Source organism: Dromiciops gliroides, chromosome 1 (genome assembly GCF_019393635.1).
Source record: "Dromiciops gliroides isolate mDroGli1 chromosome 1, mDroGli1.pri, whole genome shotgun sequence".
NCBI lineage: Eukaryota > Metazoa > Chordata > Mammalia > Microbiotheria > Microbiotheriidae > Dromiciops > Dromiciops gliroides.
The window spans coordinates 13,791,410-13,808,557 of record NC_057861.1 but is presented as its reverse complement, the minus strand read 5'-3'; the positions used below and the strand labels follow the sequence as shown (position 1 = coordinate 13,808,557).

Genomic DNA, 17,148 nt, shown 5'->3' with positions numbered 1-17,148 from the left:
AGACACTTGACACTTACAAGCTGTGTGACCCTGGGCAAGTCGCTCAACCCCAATTGCCTCACCAAAAAAAAAACATCTAGGGCCATCTCTGGTCATCCTGATGTATGTTTTGCCACTGGACCCAGATGGCTCTGGAGGAGTGAGGTTGATGACCTTGCACAGCCCTACCTTACTTAAATCCAATTCAAGGCAAGTCATGACATCACCTGATGTCATGGTCCTCTTTGAGAACAAAGGACAAGGGCAGCTGGGTGGTGCAGTGGATAAAGCACAGGCCCTGGATTCAGGAGAACCTGAGTTCAAATCCGGCCTCAGACACTTGACACTTACTAGCTGTGTGACCCTGGGCAAGTCACTTAACCCACATTGCCCTGCAAAAAAAAAAAAAAAAAAGAGTTGAGAACAAAGGACAAACAACAACAACAATAATTCATCCTATTTGCCACAGTTTCTTTGTCTGTAAAATGACTGGAGAAAGAAATAGCAACCACTCTAGTGTCTTTGCCAAGGAAACTAAATGGGGTCAGGAAAAGTTGGATGTGACTGAACAATGACAACAAAAGAGAACTTAAATAATAGCTAGAATTTCTGAAGTACTTTAAGGTTTGCAAACACTTTACAAACATGACCTCAATTGACCCTCCATATAACGCTGAGAGATAGGGGCTATTATTATCCCCATTATACAAGTGAATAAATTGAGGCAGAGATGAGGTGACTTGCTCTGGGCCAACCACCTAGAGTCTAAAGGAGCATTTGAATTCACATCTTCCTGACTCCAAGTCTGGGGCTTTATTCCCTTTGCTTCTTCAGAATTTTTTATAGTTCTGATATTCTGGACACAGAAAGTCAGAATTGGGAGGGGCTTTAAATCAGGGAATGTTAGGGCTTTGGCAGGGGCCTGAGAACAGGGGATGTCAGAGCTGGGAGGGCCTTAGAACAGGGGATGCTAGAGGTGGGAGGGACCTTAGAACATGGAGTGTTAGTGCTAGGAACCACCAGACTAGTTCCAGGATAATTTGAACTCAAATCTTCGTAATTCTAAGTCTAGTAGTTTGTCTACTCTTTCCACATAGCTACTTCATATACACCATATAGTCCAATCTTCTTATGATGCATTTTATTAAGGAGGAAACCAAGGGCCAGAGAGGCCTCCAGTCAGTGGAGCAGCAGCAGGTGCTGTTTCCACTGTCATGGAGTTGAAACATCACTCTGGGGGTTTTGAATGCTTCTGTGGCTTTATGTTAAGAATGTAAGTTCACTAGGAGTAGAAATTATTTCATTCTTCGTACATTCTTGGTATCCCCAGACCCTATCGCCGTACTCGATACACAGTAGATGTTTCTATGTTGATTCTCTTCTTATAAACCAGCTGAAAAGATGTGATATAGAAAGTATATGGGGGCAGCTAGGTGGCGCAGTGAATAAAGCACTGGCCCTGGATTCAGGAGGACCTGAGTTCAAATCCAGCCTCAGACACTTGACACTTACTAGCTGTGTGGCCCTGGACAAGTCATGTAACCCTCATTGCCCCTCAAAAAAAAAAAAAGCCAAACAGAAAGTATATAGTTATGCTTCAGAAGACACCACCACTCTTGGTATTAAAACAATATTTTATTTATGGGAGTAAAGGGATCAAGTGTATCCAAACTGCCCCATATATTAAATTCTTAAATAAGTTTCAGTAATTTCTCAGCGAGGGAAGGATGGTGGTGGCTGATGTCGCAGGGCTTCCTCTGATGACCGAGGCCTCCAAACCTCTCCCCCCCTCCCCCCTTAGTTCTGAAATCTGAGGAGAATGGAGACCGTTCCGGATACAATTAAAAAAAAAAATTCTCAAGTTGACACTATGAATATAAAAGGTCTACATTGAGAAACCTGAGTTTTGCCTTCCAGGTTCTCTCCTCTACAGTGTCTCCCGGGGAGGGAACGAGTTGAGTTTTGTTTGTTTTTGTTTTTATTTTTCCCCAGGAAGTTTCAAAGATCGGAGGATTTTGCAAAGAAATGCAAAGACGTTCCCTGTAGAGTGGTCCTGAATTGGTGAGAATAGCAAGCAATATGCTTGGAGATCCGATTCCTAGTCTGCTGCAAACTTTCTTCTCTGGTCAGTAAACGAAAAGCCATTTGCAGAGTCCTAGAAGGAGAGAGAAGTCTGTGATCCACACAGCAGGAGTCCCCAAATAAACACTCCCCATGGGCACAGGGGACCAACCACTGTGAGGTCCCTGACAGAATTAGATAATGTCAGGGGTAGGAGGGGCCTTAGAACAGGGGATGTGAGAGCTGGGAGGGGCCTTAGAACAGGGGATGTCAGAGCTGGGAGGGGCCTTAGAACAGGGAATGTCTGGGCTGGGAGGGGCCTTAGAACAGGGGATGTCAGAGCTGGGAGGGGCCTTAGAACAGGTAATGTCAGAGCTGGGAGGGGCCTTAGAACAGGGGATGTCAGAGCTGGGAGGGGCCTTAGAACAGGGGATGTCAGATATCAATCAGTCAATATAATTTCAATGGCACGAGGAACCTCAGTGAAAAAATTCCCTCTCCCCAGACAGTATGACACCTCTTCTACAGATCAGACCCAGAGAACTGTCTAGAGAACTAGAGATTAAGGGATGGGCCAGGGGTGGGGATGCCATCACCAGTAGAGGATGTCTGAGGTGAGACTGGGTATGTATGTGTATAATTTTTGTGAGTATTTGTGTGTGCATAAATGTGTATATACAGACAGACACCTACATCTACACATGTATATATGTATAATATAATTACAAACTAGCATTTACATACTGCTTAAAGATCTGCAAGGCACTTTACATGTATTATCTCACTGGATCATCCCAACAACCCTGGGAGTTAGGTTGCTCTTACCTGATAGATGAGGAAAAGGAGGCCGAGTGAGGTGAAGTGACTTGCCCAGGGTCACACAGTTAATGAGGGTCTGAAGCAGGATTTCAACTCAGGTCTTTCTGAGTGCAGGCCCAGCATTCTATCTACAGCCCTGCCTAGTTGCCTAGATGTCTATGAGAAGTGGTATAACATGAAGCTGACTGACCTCAGAACAAGAGAGCTTGGATTCAAACTCTACCCCCTCTGGCAAATAGTGCCTGTGTGGTCCTGGACGATTCAGTCCTTTAAGCAAATCTTTACAACTAAAAGATGGGAGATGGTGCAGTGGATAGAGCACCGGCTCTGGATTCAGGGGGACCTGAGTTCAAATCTGGCCTCAGACACTTGACACTTACCAGCTGTGTGACCCTGGGCAAGTCACTTAACCTTCATTGCCCCACAAAACAAAAGAAACAAACAAAAAGATGGCAGGAGAAGCTGTTCTGCATGGTGGATGGAATGTCTTCATTCAAGGTCCAGTTCCTATCCTATATATGTGTATGTCTATCCACATTCATCCCAAACCCCCCCCTTAAAAATGGGGAAGATAGGCATGCTAGAGGGAGAAGGGACTTGAAATGCTGGATGGCCCATCTTCTAAGGGGTGGGGAGGTGAGCGCTGCTTCAGTCTCTCTGGTAGGTGTTTCCTCATTGTATGAGACCATTCTCTGGGATGCCCTGATCAGAGGCTGGGGGGGGGGGGGCGGGAAGCAGAAGCTCTGTCTCTGAAGCACAGCAGAAATAAAAATGAAAGCCAAGGAATTCCTGTCCAGCACAAGCAGGTGTTGCAAGCAATCCTGGGAGAAGTGGCTTTTTGGGGGTTCTCATCCAGGGAAATCAGAGATGCCAAAGGATCAGGAATTAGATCAGATGGGATCCTCCCCAGTGTGAAGGGTCAATTCATATGCACTACTGAGACTACAGGACCCTTTGCCTCAAGGAGGATCACAGAGAAAATGATAATAATCAAGAGAGCGTCTGGAAGTAAGAAAGCCCAAGGAATACTAGTGGTGGTCAGTGGAGGCCCAGGTGGTACAGTGCTTCAGGGGACACTTATACCCCCTCCTATTTAAGCCCAACAGATGAGTCACCAAACTTCTAGGGTCCCAACAGGGGTCACACCTGTCCCGTACCTGGAATCATTCGCTTCGTGAGTGAGAAGAGGTGGTGTTCTGATTCACCTGAAGGGAGAGAAAACAGGCAAAGAAAAGAGTCACTTCAGCTGTGGTATAGACCGGAGGCATTGAACTCAGCTGGGTACAACAAAACTCCCAAGTGTGGTACCCAACCAGATTAAAAAGGAATCGGAAAATATAGAACAAAGTAAATAAAAATACAGCACAACTGAGATAATGATAAGTTATGGTTTTCTAAGTCAATATGCAGCTGGGAGGGATTGGTTTCCATATAAGTCTGACACCACTGGCTACCTCTCGTTTCCCTGAAATGGGTCCGATCAATATAGAATATGCTGATAGTTAGATAGATATATAGATAGATAGAATGATAGATAGATAGAAAAAGAGATAGACAGACAGATAGATGGATGGGTAGATGGATGGACAGATGGATGGAAGGATAGACAGATAGACAGATAGATGATGGATGGAAGTGGATGGATGAATGGGTGGATAGACAGATAGACAGGTGATGAATGTATGGAAGCAGATAGATGGATGGGTGGATGGATGGATGGACGGATACACAGAGAGACAGCTGGATGGATGGAAGCAGATATATAGATGAATGGGTAGGTGGACGGACGGATGGATGCATAGACAGACAGACAGATAGATGATAGATGGATAGATATAGATACATACATTCACATATGTGTGCATATGTAAAAATAGACATTACAAGCACACATACCATTATATACGTGTGTTTTTATACATATACATACATGCATGTGTGCATTTATAGGCATGGGGGTTAGAACATCGAATATCATACATATGCATACATGTTATCTCCCCTTATAAAATGTAAATTTCTTGAAGGCAAAGACTGTTTCATTTTCCTAAGTATCCCTAGTAGCTATTCTGATTTCCTGAGACATAGTGGGTCTACAATAAGTAATGTATGGTAGGTCTACAACAAGCAATGCTCATTGTATCCACAATGCTTGGCAAAGTGCCTGGGACATTTACATTTCATTATTTTTGTTAATTAAATGATTAGCACAGTGCCTGGTACATAGTAAGTGCTTAATAAATGTTTGTTGACCAAATGCCTACTACCTGGTCCCTTTTTCTAGCTCTTTAAGGTTTGCAAGGCATTCATGAGATCTTGCAGTCAATCTTCACAGTTGTTTGTAGATGATGAGAGGTGGTCCCTGGGTCTTTCACTCTACATTAATGTCCTATGGACCTCCTTCCAAACATGAGACCTACTGGTATAAATAAACCCAGATAAGGACTGTGTGCAAATTACAATGGGAAGGGTGAAGGAATAGGGCAGAAGAAGACCTTTTGAATGGCTTCAACAGAGAGTCAGGAGATTGAGAAATGAGAAAAAGTAATATCTGGCTAAAGAAGTATTAGAAGTGGAAAAGACCTTCAAACATAAAACACAAAATATAAGAATTATGAAAGGCCTCAGAACAGGGTATGTCAGAACTGGGAGGGGCCTTAGCACAGAGAAGGTCAGAGCTGGGAGGGGCCTTCGAACAGAGAAGGTCAGAGAGGAGGGCCCTTAGAACAGGGAATATCAGGACTAGGAGAGGGCCTTAGAACTGGGAATGTGAGAGCTGGGAGGGGCCTTCAAACTGGGAATGTCAGGGCTGTGGAAGGGCCTTAGAACAGGGGATGTCAGAGCTAGAAGGGAGTACAAAGATCATCTTTATTCCTCCTGTTCTAAAGATAAAGAAATCGAAGCCTAGAATGGTTGAGTAACTTGCCTGAGGGCCCACAATAACATACTGGCAGAGACAACACTTGAAGCCCAGCCTACATCTCCCAGTACAATGAATGTTCTTTCCATTATACAAACAGGAGTACATTCATTTATTTGGCGTCTAACCTGTAAATGTCCTTTCAGATTTGCTGGTGTTTTAAAATCTCCTTTCATGACCTGGGAAAGAAAATAAAAATCAGACAACAGTGACCAAGTTTTGAATAAGACACATACCCAGAATCTGAACGTTTGGCCATCTTCCAGACACTCCACCACCAAGGTCACATAAAATAAAAAGCACAATAACAATACACACTAAAAGCCGACAGTTCTGTCGCATGTTCAACACATTAGCTCATTCAGTCCCTCTTAAGGTGCTGAAAATACATGCGTTACACTCATTGTACAGAAGAGGAAACTGAGACTTGGCTTGGCCTAGGGTTACACAGGATGGAAGAGGTGGAGCACAGGCTCAAACCCAATTTTTACTTCAAGTCTTCCCCACATACTAGAACTTCTTTCTTGGGAACTAGCTAGGTGAGGACAGCTCAGGGATGATACACGTGTGTAAATTGAAATCCAGAAGTAAAATGACTTGCTCAAGGTATCACAGGGATAGTGCATGGCAGAAATAAGATTTGAAGGAAAATCCTTTGACTCCAAATCTGATGGTCTTTTCATTTGGATTATTGTTAGTGTTATTATTACTGTTATCACAATCACCGACATTATGGTTGTTGATGACTAACATTGGAATGGGACTTTAATATTGTCAAACCTTTAGAAAATGGAATATCAGTGTGTGAAAGGGCCTTAGAACAGGGAATGCCAGTGTGGGGAGAGGCCTTAGAACAGGGAATCTCAAAGAGGGGAGGAGCCTTAAAAGATGGAAGGTCAGCATGTGGAGGTGCTTTAGAACATGGGATCTCAGTGAGGGGAAGGGCCTTAGAACAGGAGATGTAAGTGAGGGGAGGGGCCTTAGAACAGGGGATGTCAGTAAGGGGAAGGGCCATAGAACATGATAGAAAGAGTGGAAGGAGGGCCAGGTGTGGATTCGGAGGGCCTGGGCTCGAATCCCTCCTCTGTCACTTCTTGGCTATGTGACCTAGCTGTGTAACTAGCTCTCTCTGAGCCTCAGTTTCCTCTTCTTTAAGATGAGGGAGTGAGACAAGCTGGATGCCCTTCAATGGTCCTTATGGTTGGCAAAGAGCCTTTCATACATTATCTCCCTCGAGGCTCACCTCGACCTTCCCTGGGGTAGCTCCTATACTGTGACTAGGCCCATTAAAGTAGAGGAAAATGGCACAAGGAGATTCACCCAAGGTCACACAGCCTGGAAGTTAGGAAACAAGATTTGAACCCGGGTGTTCTGACTCCAAATCCAGGATTCATTTCACTACAACTCAGTTGCTTTATAAGATCTGAAGGGTGGACACAACTCACAGCATCCAGGCAGGGTGCTGTTCTATAGTGGCAATCAAGATTCTTCAAAGGCCCTCCCTCTATACCTGCTGGGGTAGCTAGGTGACATAGTGCATAGAGTGACAGGCCTGTAGTCAGGCCGACTCATCTCCCTGAGTTCAAATCTGGCCTCAGATACTTCTAGCTGTGTGACCATGGGCAAGTCATTTAAAACCCTGTTTGCTTCAGTTTCCTCACTTGTAAAATGAGGAGGAAGGAAACGGCAAATCACTCCAGTATCTGTCAAGAAAACCCCAAATGGGGTCATGAAGAGTTGGATACAACTCAAAAACAACTGAACAAGGGGGGAGCTAGGTGGTGCAGTGGATAAAGCACTGGCCCTGGATTCAGGAGGATGTGAGTTCAAATCCAGCCTTAGGTACTTGACACTAGCTGTGTGACCCTGGGAAAGTCAGAACCCTCATTGCTCTTCCCCCCCCAAAAAACCCAAATGAACATCAACTTTAATATACCTGCAGATTCTTGGACTGAGATAAAGATACCAATGGGCTTCCAAAGATGCCTTGGAGTTGCATTTGCTAAGTCTTCCATCTGTTGATGGACTAGAACCTACAATTCTTCCCTGCTAAGTCCCCAGAGGGAATGTGCTCCCTGCTCACCCGGTTTGTATTATTGATGACAAGAGGGTCAGGATTGCCATAGTTGGGTGGGTTTGCATAGGGATCATAGCCAAGCCTGGCCAACATTGGGGCAATCCGGGCCATGTCCTTCAGCACATCTCCTGGAATGTGGCCGGTCCATTTGGACAGAGCTTCCAGGTTCACAGGCTTGATGACCTGGTCGGTCGACCTCTCAATCCTGGGAAGAGATGATTGAAATTCACAGGGTTACAAAGGTGAAAGGTAACACAAGCATGAGTCCAAGTCAATGACATTTGAGAGGTAGCACCCACGGCAGACAGAATGAGCTGTCATCTCTGGCCCTCAAATACCATAAGGTTTGGATGATTTTTACTTGGGGGGGGGGACAGCCTGGCATGGTAGGTCAAGGGCTGTCATGGAGGTCAGAAGACCCAACCCAAGTTCAAGACCTGCCTCTCAAACTTATAGGTTGTGTGACCTTGGGCAAATCACTCATCTGTACTCAAGTCACTCATCAAAGTCTTAGACAACTCTCCATAAGAGGTGTTGATCTAGACTGGTGGAGGGAAGTCTCTACAGGGACAAAAATTATAGGTCTGGACACCCCCCCCCCAAAAAAAATCAAACATGCAGACATCTTTTAAGAGTCTATCATGGGGGGCAGCCAGGTGGCACAGTGGATAAAGCACTGGCCTTGGATTCAGGAGGACCTGAGTTCAAATCCATCCTCGACACTTGACACTTACTAGCTGTGTGACCTTGGGTAAGTCACTTAGCCCTCATTGCCCTGTTTTTTTAAAAAAAAGTCTATCATGAAGGGGCAGCTAGATGGCGCAGTGGATAAAGCACCAGCCCTGGATTCAGTAGGACCTGAGTCCAAATCTGGCCTCAGACACTTGACACTTACTAGCTGTGTGACCCTGGGCAAGTCAATTAACCCCCATTGGCCCACACACAAAAAGAGTCTATCATGTGCCAGGTTATCTGGGATGAAAAATGATATTTTTATTCTCTCAAGAAGCTTATAATCACAGAATCTCAAAGCTGGAAGAAAGCTCAGAGACTGTCTCATCCAATCTATAGTGGAACAAGAATCCTCTCCAAGCATCCCCAGCAAGTGGCCATCCAGTCCTTGCTTAGAGACTTACAGTGATGGGGAGTGCACTCCCTTCCCTCAGCAGCCCATTGCCCATTGGGTCAATACTAACTGGTAAAGAGTTTTTGCTTACACCAAGTCAAAATTTGGCTCCCTATAGCATTCACTCATTACTGTCTCTCAGTTCTATTTTCCGGGATCAGAGAGAACAAGTCTGGTCCTTATTCTATATGAGGCCCTTTCAATACTTGAAGGCAGCTCTCATACCCATTCCCAAGATCCCTACTTCCTTCACCTAAGCCACACATGGTATGAGCTCAAGGTCTTTCATCACCTTATTAGATTTGGCCCAACTTCTAGCCTATCGGTAGCTTTGGAGATCCAACTTGGGCAAGATACCCAACACCCCTGGGTCTCAGTTTTCTTATCTATAAAATGGTGAGAGAAAGATAGCCTTAGCAGAAAGAGAGCTAACCACTGAGTTAGCAATACATGAGTTCAAATAGGGCATCCAAAACGGACTTGCTGTGTGACCTTTGGATGAGTCACTGAGCCTTTCAATGCCCCAAGTGTTCTCTAGGACCCTAAACTTGTAGAGGGAGTGTCCTCACTGGGAGTTATTTATACCAATAAAATCGTAAATCTGGTGGAAAACAAAAATTGAGGGGGTCATACTAGAAGGTCTCTGGGGTCCTCTAGATATATGATCTTACAGCTATTGAGATTCAGTCTAACCTCCACAGTATCTCTGCCTGGTCTACACCATTCCTAAATGGGCTTCAGCAATATGTACCATTGAGGCAACTGGTGGCTCAGTAGATAGAGCCTCAGGAAGACCTGAGTTCAAATTAATTTACTTGCTGTGTGACCCTAGGCAAGTCACTAGATACATGATCTTGCAGCTAGCTATTCAGATTCAGTCTAACCTCCACAGTATCTCTGCCTGGTCCATACTGCTGCTAAATGGGCCTCAGCGCTATGTAACATTGAGGCAACTGGTGGCCCAGTAGATAGAGCAGAGGGCCTGGCCTCAGGAAGACCTGAGTTCAAATCCTGGTTCAAATCAAATTACTTGCGGGGCAGCTAGGGGGTGCAGTGGATACAGCACCGGCCCTGGAGTCAGGAGTACCTGAGTTCAAATCTGGCCTCAGACACTTGACACTTACTAGCTGTGTGACCCTGGGCAAGTCACTTAACCCCAATTGCCTCACTAAAAAAAAAAAAATCAAATGACTTGCTGTGTGACTCTGGGCAAGTCACTTAACTCTGTTTGCTTTAATCCACTGGAGAAGGAAATAGCAAACTACTCAAGTATCTTTGCCAAGAACACCCCATGGACAGTATTGGATTGTTATGGTCCCCAACGTCAGGAAGAGTCAGACACAACTAAATAACAATGTGTAGCATTATCCCACAAAATTCCCACTCCTGCTGGTGCACAGGTCACCTAAGGAGCTGTTAATGATGCTACCCTCCTATCCCAGAAAAATATCATCCTGCCACTATCTTGATACCTCTTGCAATGTTTCCATCCAATTCCTTGGCCTGGCTCATGAGGAATCTTTGCAGTGACATCTCAGTATCTTTAAAGGGTTGGGGGACTAGAGTTATGGAAACTCAAGCTGAGAAGCTACTATTCAGGTCAATCCATCCTCAGCCAGTGGTCACCCTAAGCAGAGTTGAGAAGAAAACATACTTGAACTAAAAGAGTCTTTCTTGGGCTCACATTGTCACTGGAGACCCTCCCATTTGTCTTTCTCTGGATGTGGAATCAGGAAGACCTGAATTTGAATCCTATCACTGACCACTTACTAGCTGTGGGACGTAAGGCAAATTACCTTCCTCAGCCTCAGTTTCCTCATTCATCCAATAGGGGAAATGACAGTACTCCCTGGGTTGTTGTGAGGAATGAATAAGAAAATATAAGTGAAAAGCTTTGTATACATTAAAGTGCTATGTCAATGTCAGTTTTTATCATCAGCATTGTCATCCCTGTCCTAGTGGGTCTCCAGAAGCATGCTTTACAAAGAGGCACAATGGATAGACTCCTTTGGCTTGGAGTTTTAAGGGCCTGAGTTCAGAATACTGCCTTGTAGATTTACTTGATGTATGAACCTGGGCAAGTCACTTATTTCTTCTATGTGCCTCATGCATCTCCTTAGGACTTATTTATTAGTCATTTGGTCAGCAAGCATTTATCAAGCACTTACTACGTGCTAGGTACAGTTAAGCTACAAAGAAATAAAATCACATCTACGAAATCTCATATGGGCTATAGTCTGTGTCAACGAAGGGTATCCCCAACCAGGAATTCCTGACACCAACAAAATCACAGATGCTTCAGGATTTTCTAATTACTAAGTGGCATGCCTAAGGTTGTCTGTCCAGACCAATGCTTGCCACAGGGACAGTGGGTCTTTGGATGTCTGGTGGAAAAGAACTTCCAGGTCATTTAGCCCACCCAGTTCATTTGCACAAATGAGGAAACCTAGGTGCGGAGGAGAAAAATAAGGTGGGGCCTAGAGTCTTTCCACTCTACTTCCCAGAGTACCATCAAGCCATGGTGGTAACTCAGGAACTATCCAGGGTCCTGGTAACAGTATGATTTCCCCCCCAGAAACCTGGACATAAAGGGCTGGAGAACTGGGATCATTTACAGGCACATCACAAATTTAAGCTTCAATGTCCCCAATGTTACATCTTCTAACAAGTCTCCCTAACTTTAGATCTTGGAGGAGGGGAAAAGAGGAGTCTGGGGCCACTCAAACCACTGGGGATAAAAGAATGGGCCCAACAGCCTTTGGAGAAATGAGCACAAGGCATCCATCCTTGCAAGTGCCTCTTCTGGAATAAGGCTTCTCTCTGAACTCCCTGATAGCTAAAAGCATGAGATCATATCAACTGAAACTCAGGGGAGTTAAGTGAATTGCACACAGCTAAGAAGGCGCAGAAACGAAACTCAGATTCTGGTTCCAGACTCCAAATGCAGGGCTCTCTCCCCCAAACCTCTGGTGAGCAGGACTTTCCTTTGTATGTTGGGTAACGCAACCACCTGGACACAAAAAGTCAGAGAGCTGGGAGGGTTAGAGGAAGGAACACTGGAGCTGGAGTCCAGCAGGGAGGAGGCCTGGCCTCTGTTCCTGGCTTGGCCATTACCTTGAGCTGTCAGGAGGCTACTTCTGTCTCTCTAGGCCTCAGGCTCCTCATGGAGATAAGAATATTGGCTCTACCTGCCACGCAGGGTCGTGTGAAGAGGGGGCTTTTGTAAATCTTCAAGCCTGATGAAAATAGGAGGGGTGGCTAGTTGAGGACAGGCAGTGAAAATCTCAAAGCCCAATATCCACGAGTCCATTTCAACCTCTAACTGGAGGCTAGGGAGGAACTCTTAGGATGATTCTATTCTGGGATAGTGGCATCCATGTTTGAGGGATACCAATTATATAACAAAGCCTCAGGATAACTCAATGTCCCATACCGCAGGCTGGGCTATTCAATCCTGTCTCCTGCCTCCAGTAATGTTTATATATACATACACATACGCATGTATGTCTACATGTGCACACATAATGCATGCATGTCTATGTGTGCACACATATACATGTATGTGTATATATATGTATATCCCTTCTCTCTTTAGAGCCTGGGTGTCAGCCTTGTCTACAGGAAACCAACATGAAAAGAGATTCCTATAGTAGTTTCTATTTAGAAACACAGAATTTCAGACCTAGAAGGGATCCTCAGAGATTGCATAGAAACAAAAGAATGTTATCTTGTTAGACCTCAAAGGGCTCTGAAATATAGGATGTCAGAGTTGTGAGTGGTCTTAGAACATGGAATGTCAGGGCTGGGAGGGGTCTCAGAACAGGAGATGTCAGAGCTGAGATAGGGTCCTAGAACAGGCAATGTCAAGGCTAGGGAGGCCTTAGAACCAGGAATGTGAGGGCTGAGAGGGGCCTAAGAACAGAGAATGCCAGGGCTGGGAGGAGCTCAGAGACCAACTTGTACACTTATTTATGTTACAGAGGTATCAGGCTCAGGGAGAGGAAGTCACTTCCCAGAGGTACCAGAGTGAGGCAGTAACAATGTTGGATTCAGAACCCAGCTCTCTGGACCCCCAGGCCAGTGTCCTTTCCCTCCATCTTGCTGCCTCACTCCTCACCCCACATCTCCAGGTCTGACCAAATCTCTCACTTGCTCAAAAAGCCTCAGTGACTCCCTGTTGCTTCTAGAAAAACATGTATGTGGCCTTTAAAGCCCTTCACAATCTAGCTCCAGCCTCCTTCTCTGGCCTGATCTCACTCTGCACTGCCCAGCTGACTTTATGCTGCTGCCAAACTGGCGTACTAAACAGCACAACATGCTGTCTACCACCGCCAGGCCTTTGCGTAAGCTGTGCTCCGGGCTTAACATGCCATCCCCATTCTTCTTCATCTCTTGGCTCTTCTAGCTCCTAACAAATCTCAGCTTCCATGTCACTCATCCCAGAAGGACTTTCTTCTACACCTGAAATTGCTGTGTATGTATATTTGCATTTTCTTATCTGTATGCATGGTACTTTCCTCCCCACACACCTCAGCCACTGCAGGTAGAATACAAGCTCTCTGAGGGAAGGAATTCTTTTCATCTACGACTATGTTCTCAGCATGTTGGAGGTGCCTAATAAGTTTTTGTGGAACTGGTTTGTCCCATTCTCAGAAGGTGCAAGGAGCTTCCATTTACCCAAGATACCATTGGAGGGGAAATTTCAGGGCCCTGTTGGACAGCTCTTCCAAAGTGGCCCACTGAGTTCCAGGGCTCCTGAGAAACCCTTCTTCTCTTTCCAATCAGTTAGCAAGCCATGATTAAGCACTCACCATGGTCTAGGCACTGTGCTATGTGCTAGGGACACAAAGACAAAGGTAAAACAGACCCTCCCCTCAAGGGGCATACACTCTATTGGGGAAAAATAATAAGTCAATATAAAATATCTGCCACGCTAATGCAAAATTCTGGGGAGGCGCTATGTAAAAAATATTGGGGGAGAACTATGGAAGAGGTAGCACTTCAGCAAAGCTGTGTAAAGAGGAAGGGTGTGTCTATAAGGAAAAGGGAAGAAGGGAGGGCATTCTAGGCATGAGGCACAGCCTGAGCAAAGTCACGGAGACAGGAGATTGAATGTGGTCTGTTGGGAATAGCAGCAAATAATCCAGTCTGGCTGGAATGTAGAATGCATCCAGGGGATTGATGCGAATAATCATAATCATCAATAACAATAGCAGCTAACATCTCTATAGCCCTTGCTATATGCCAGAATCTGGGCTAAGTGCTTTACAAATATCTCCTTTGATCCACACAACAGCCCTGGGAGGGAAGTGCTATTATTATTCCCCTTTGACAAATGAGAAAGCTGAGGTAAGCAGAGATTAAGTGACTTGTCCAAGGTCACGCAACTAGTGTCTGAGATGGGATTTGAACTCAGGTCTTCCTGACTCTAGCCCAGAGCTCTATCCATTGTGCCACCTAGCTGCCAATAATAACAATAACAATAATAACAGTAATGATAACTGTCTATAATAACAATAACTGCTAGTATTTCCATAGCACATAAAAGTTTACAAAGTGATTTACATAGAATAACTCATTTGACCCTCACAACAACCCTGTGAGGTAGGTGCTATTATCATATCCCAATTTCAAAGATAAGGAAACTGAGACAAACAGAGATAAAGTGTCTTGCCCTGTATCTGGAGCAGGATTTGAACTCAGGTCTTCCTGACTCCAACGAATCTAATAAACCTAGAAAGGATCCCAGAATCTGTGTTGGAAGAGACCTCAGAGGTCATCAAGTATAATCCCTTCTACAAAGAAAGAAAAGGAGGTCCAGAAATCCTAAGTGATTCAAGGTCATGTGGCTAAGAAGTATCTGAGTCAGGATTTGAACACTGGTGTACCTGACTCCAAGCTCACCATTTACCTGAATCTAGCCTAGAAGGGAATCCTAATGCTGGTAGCCCAACCCTCTGATTTTACAAATGAGAAAACGGAGGCCCAGAGAGTTCAAGGGAGTTAGGTCACATAGTAACTGGCAGAACTGAGGTCTAAATCCAGGACCTCTGAGGGAGACTGTGAAAGACATTAAATGCCAAGCAGAAGAGTCTGCATTTTATCCTAGTGGCAATAAGGAGCCTTTGAAGTTTCTTGAGGTTGGGAGTGACCCGGTCAGGCCTATGCTTTAGAAGTATCCCATGGGCAGCTCTCTGTGGAGCCCGAAAGATTCCAGCCCTGGTCCCCGGCACCCGCCAGCCACGTCTCCTACTCACTTGGACAGAGAGACACCCCCCGGCTTGCCGATGAGGTCCTCATGGTGAAGCACGGCCTCGCTCCAGGCGATGCCTAGGAAATTCATGATGGTCTGCATGGAGCGCCTGGGGTGCAGCACCAGCTGCTCGTAGTAGACAGGCAAGCACTTGGCCCGGCCCACCTCCAGGCACTGGGAGTACATGACCTCAATAGCTTTGTTCCACTTGGTGAGGCAGTCTCGGTAGCTGCTGAGGTCAAAGCCAGCGATGGTCACCTTGCGCGTGATCATGGAGTGCACAGATGCCCGCCCATCCCGCACCATGAGCAGAAACTTGGAGTTGGGGAAGAGGCGGGAAAGATAGACAGAAGACTTGAGGGTGAATGGGTCCTTGTTGCAGAGAACGCGGGCTGGCTCGCCATGCTTGGCGATGACCTCCAGGATGAAGGCCTGCATGGCCGCGTCCAGCACCTCGTCCGTGACCCCAGCCTCATCCAGGCGCATCTTCTCCCGCCCGGAGCGTGACCAGGCCTGGCGCATGGCCAGCACTCGGGGGATGATGCGCGTCTCCTCGCCACAGCGCACCTCGGGGTGGGCATCCAGCATGGCCCGCATCAGGGTTGTCCCACTGCGTGGCACCCCCCCCACAAAGATCAGTGGCATCTCCTTACTGTAACGGTACTCCACCTGGTCGGCACCCACCATCACCAGCTCCTCCTGCTCGGGCCGCATCATGCCACGGCTGCGACCCGAGGACAGCAGCTGCTGGCATGCCAACATCTGCTGTCCCAGGTGGGTGGCCAGCGCGAAGGCCAGCATGAGACCGGCCGCCAGCAGCAGCCGCCGAGCACTCAGCCGCATGCTGTGCCCAGGACAGGGGGTGGGATGGGGCACGGCCAAGGTGCCCTCTTCAGCTCTCTGTCAACAGGCCGCCCACCCAGCACGTACCTGTGGAGAGAGTGGCACATGTCAGGGAGGCATCCTTAGCAAGTCCAGGCCTCTCTGTCTCTGGCTAATAATGCAGCTTATGTGTCCTTGAAAGTCTCACTTTAAAGCTTGCAAAGCACCTGACAGTTGGTACTGAGGTGACTTCTGTCAGAGGAAGGAATCTCAGCTGCCATCTAGTCCCACCCTCTCACTTTACAGAGGAAGAAACAGGCCCAGAGAGGTGAAGGGACTTAGGATCCAAGATTAGAACTAGAAGGAACTTCAGAGGGGGCAATGAACATTAAGTGACTACTACATGCCAGGTACGGTGCTGAGCACTTATTGCCTCATTTGATTCCTACAACAGCCTTATGAGGTAGATCCTATAATTACTCCCATTTTACCACTGAGGAAACTGAGGCTGATAGCAGTTAAGTGACTTGCCCAGAGTAATATAGCTAGCAAGTGTCTGAGGCCAAATTTGAACTCAGGTCCAGCACCTTCTCCACTGCCCCACCTAGCTGCCTCAGGTAGCTTCCTTCTCTTATTTTACAGGGGAGGAAGCTCAGACCCTGAGAAGATGTAAAGTGACTTGTCTAAAATGAGCCAAGCAAAGCTGGTATTTGAACTCAGGTCCTTTCACTTCCAATCCAGAGTCCCTACCACAGTACCACACGGCTTCAAACTCACTGATTTAACATGCTTTCACTACTCCCAAGTAGCGGAAGTTGTCTCCTACAACTTTTTCCGACCAGGCTTCCTTTTCTCTGACCTTCATAGAATAATACCTGGCACACCATTAAGTGCTTAAGAATGACCTGTTGATTTATTGATAGGTTCTACCTGTATCCATTACTTAGAATCATAAGTTCCCAAGTCTAGAGCTGAAAAGGATCTTGGACCATTGAGTTCAACACCTTTTATAGAGGAGGAATCTGAGACTCAGTGATGTTAAGTGATTTGTCTAGTAATAATAATTATTCACATTTATATCGCATTGACTA

The 17,148-nt window shown here is 46.0% G+C and overlaps 1 protein-coding gene across 1 annotated transcript in view; it reads right to left on the bottom strand.

The window, feature by feature from the left end:
* Positions 1-1,595: 1,595 nt before the first annotated feature.
* Positions 1,596-17,148, bottom strand: part of TPST2 (tyrosylprotein sulfotransferase 2) — a 58,868-nt gene continuing 43,315 nt past the window's right edge. The window contains exons 3-7 of the mRNA XM_043977992.1: positions 15,240-16,165; positions 7,863-8,061; positions 5,908-5,958; positions 4,017-4,064; positions 1,596-2,134 (exon numbers count right to left, since the gene is read on the bottom strand). Of these exons, the coding sequence (XP_043833927.1) occupies positions 4,023-4,064; positions 5,908-5,958; positions 7,863-8,061; positions 15,240-16,078 (1,131 nt within the window). The 5' untranslated portion in view covers positions 16,079-16,165 and the 3' untranslated portion in view covers positions 1,596-2,134; positions 4,017-4,022. The remainder of the gene's footprint in view (positions 2,135-4,016; positions 4,065-5,907; positions 5,959-7,862; positions 8,062-15,239; positions 16,166-17,148) is intronic.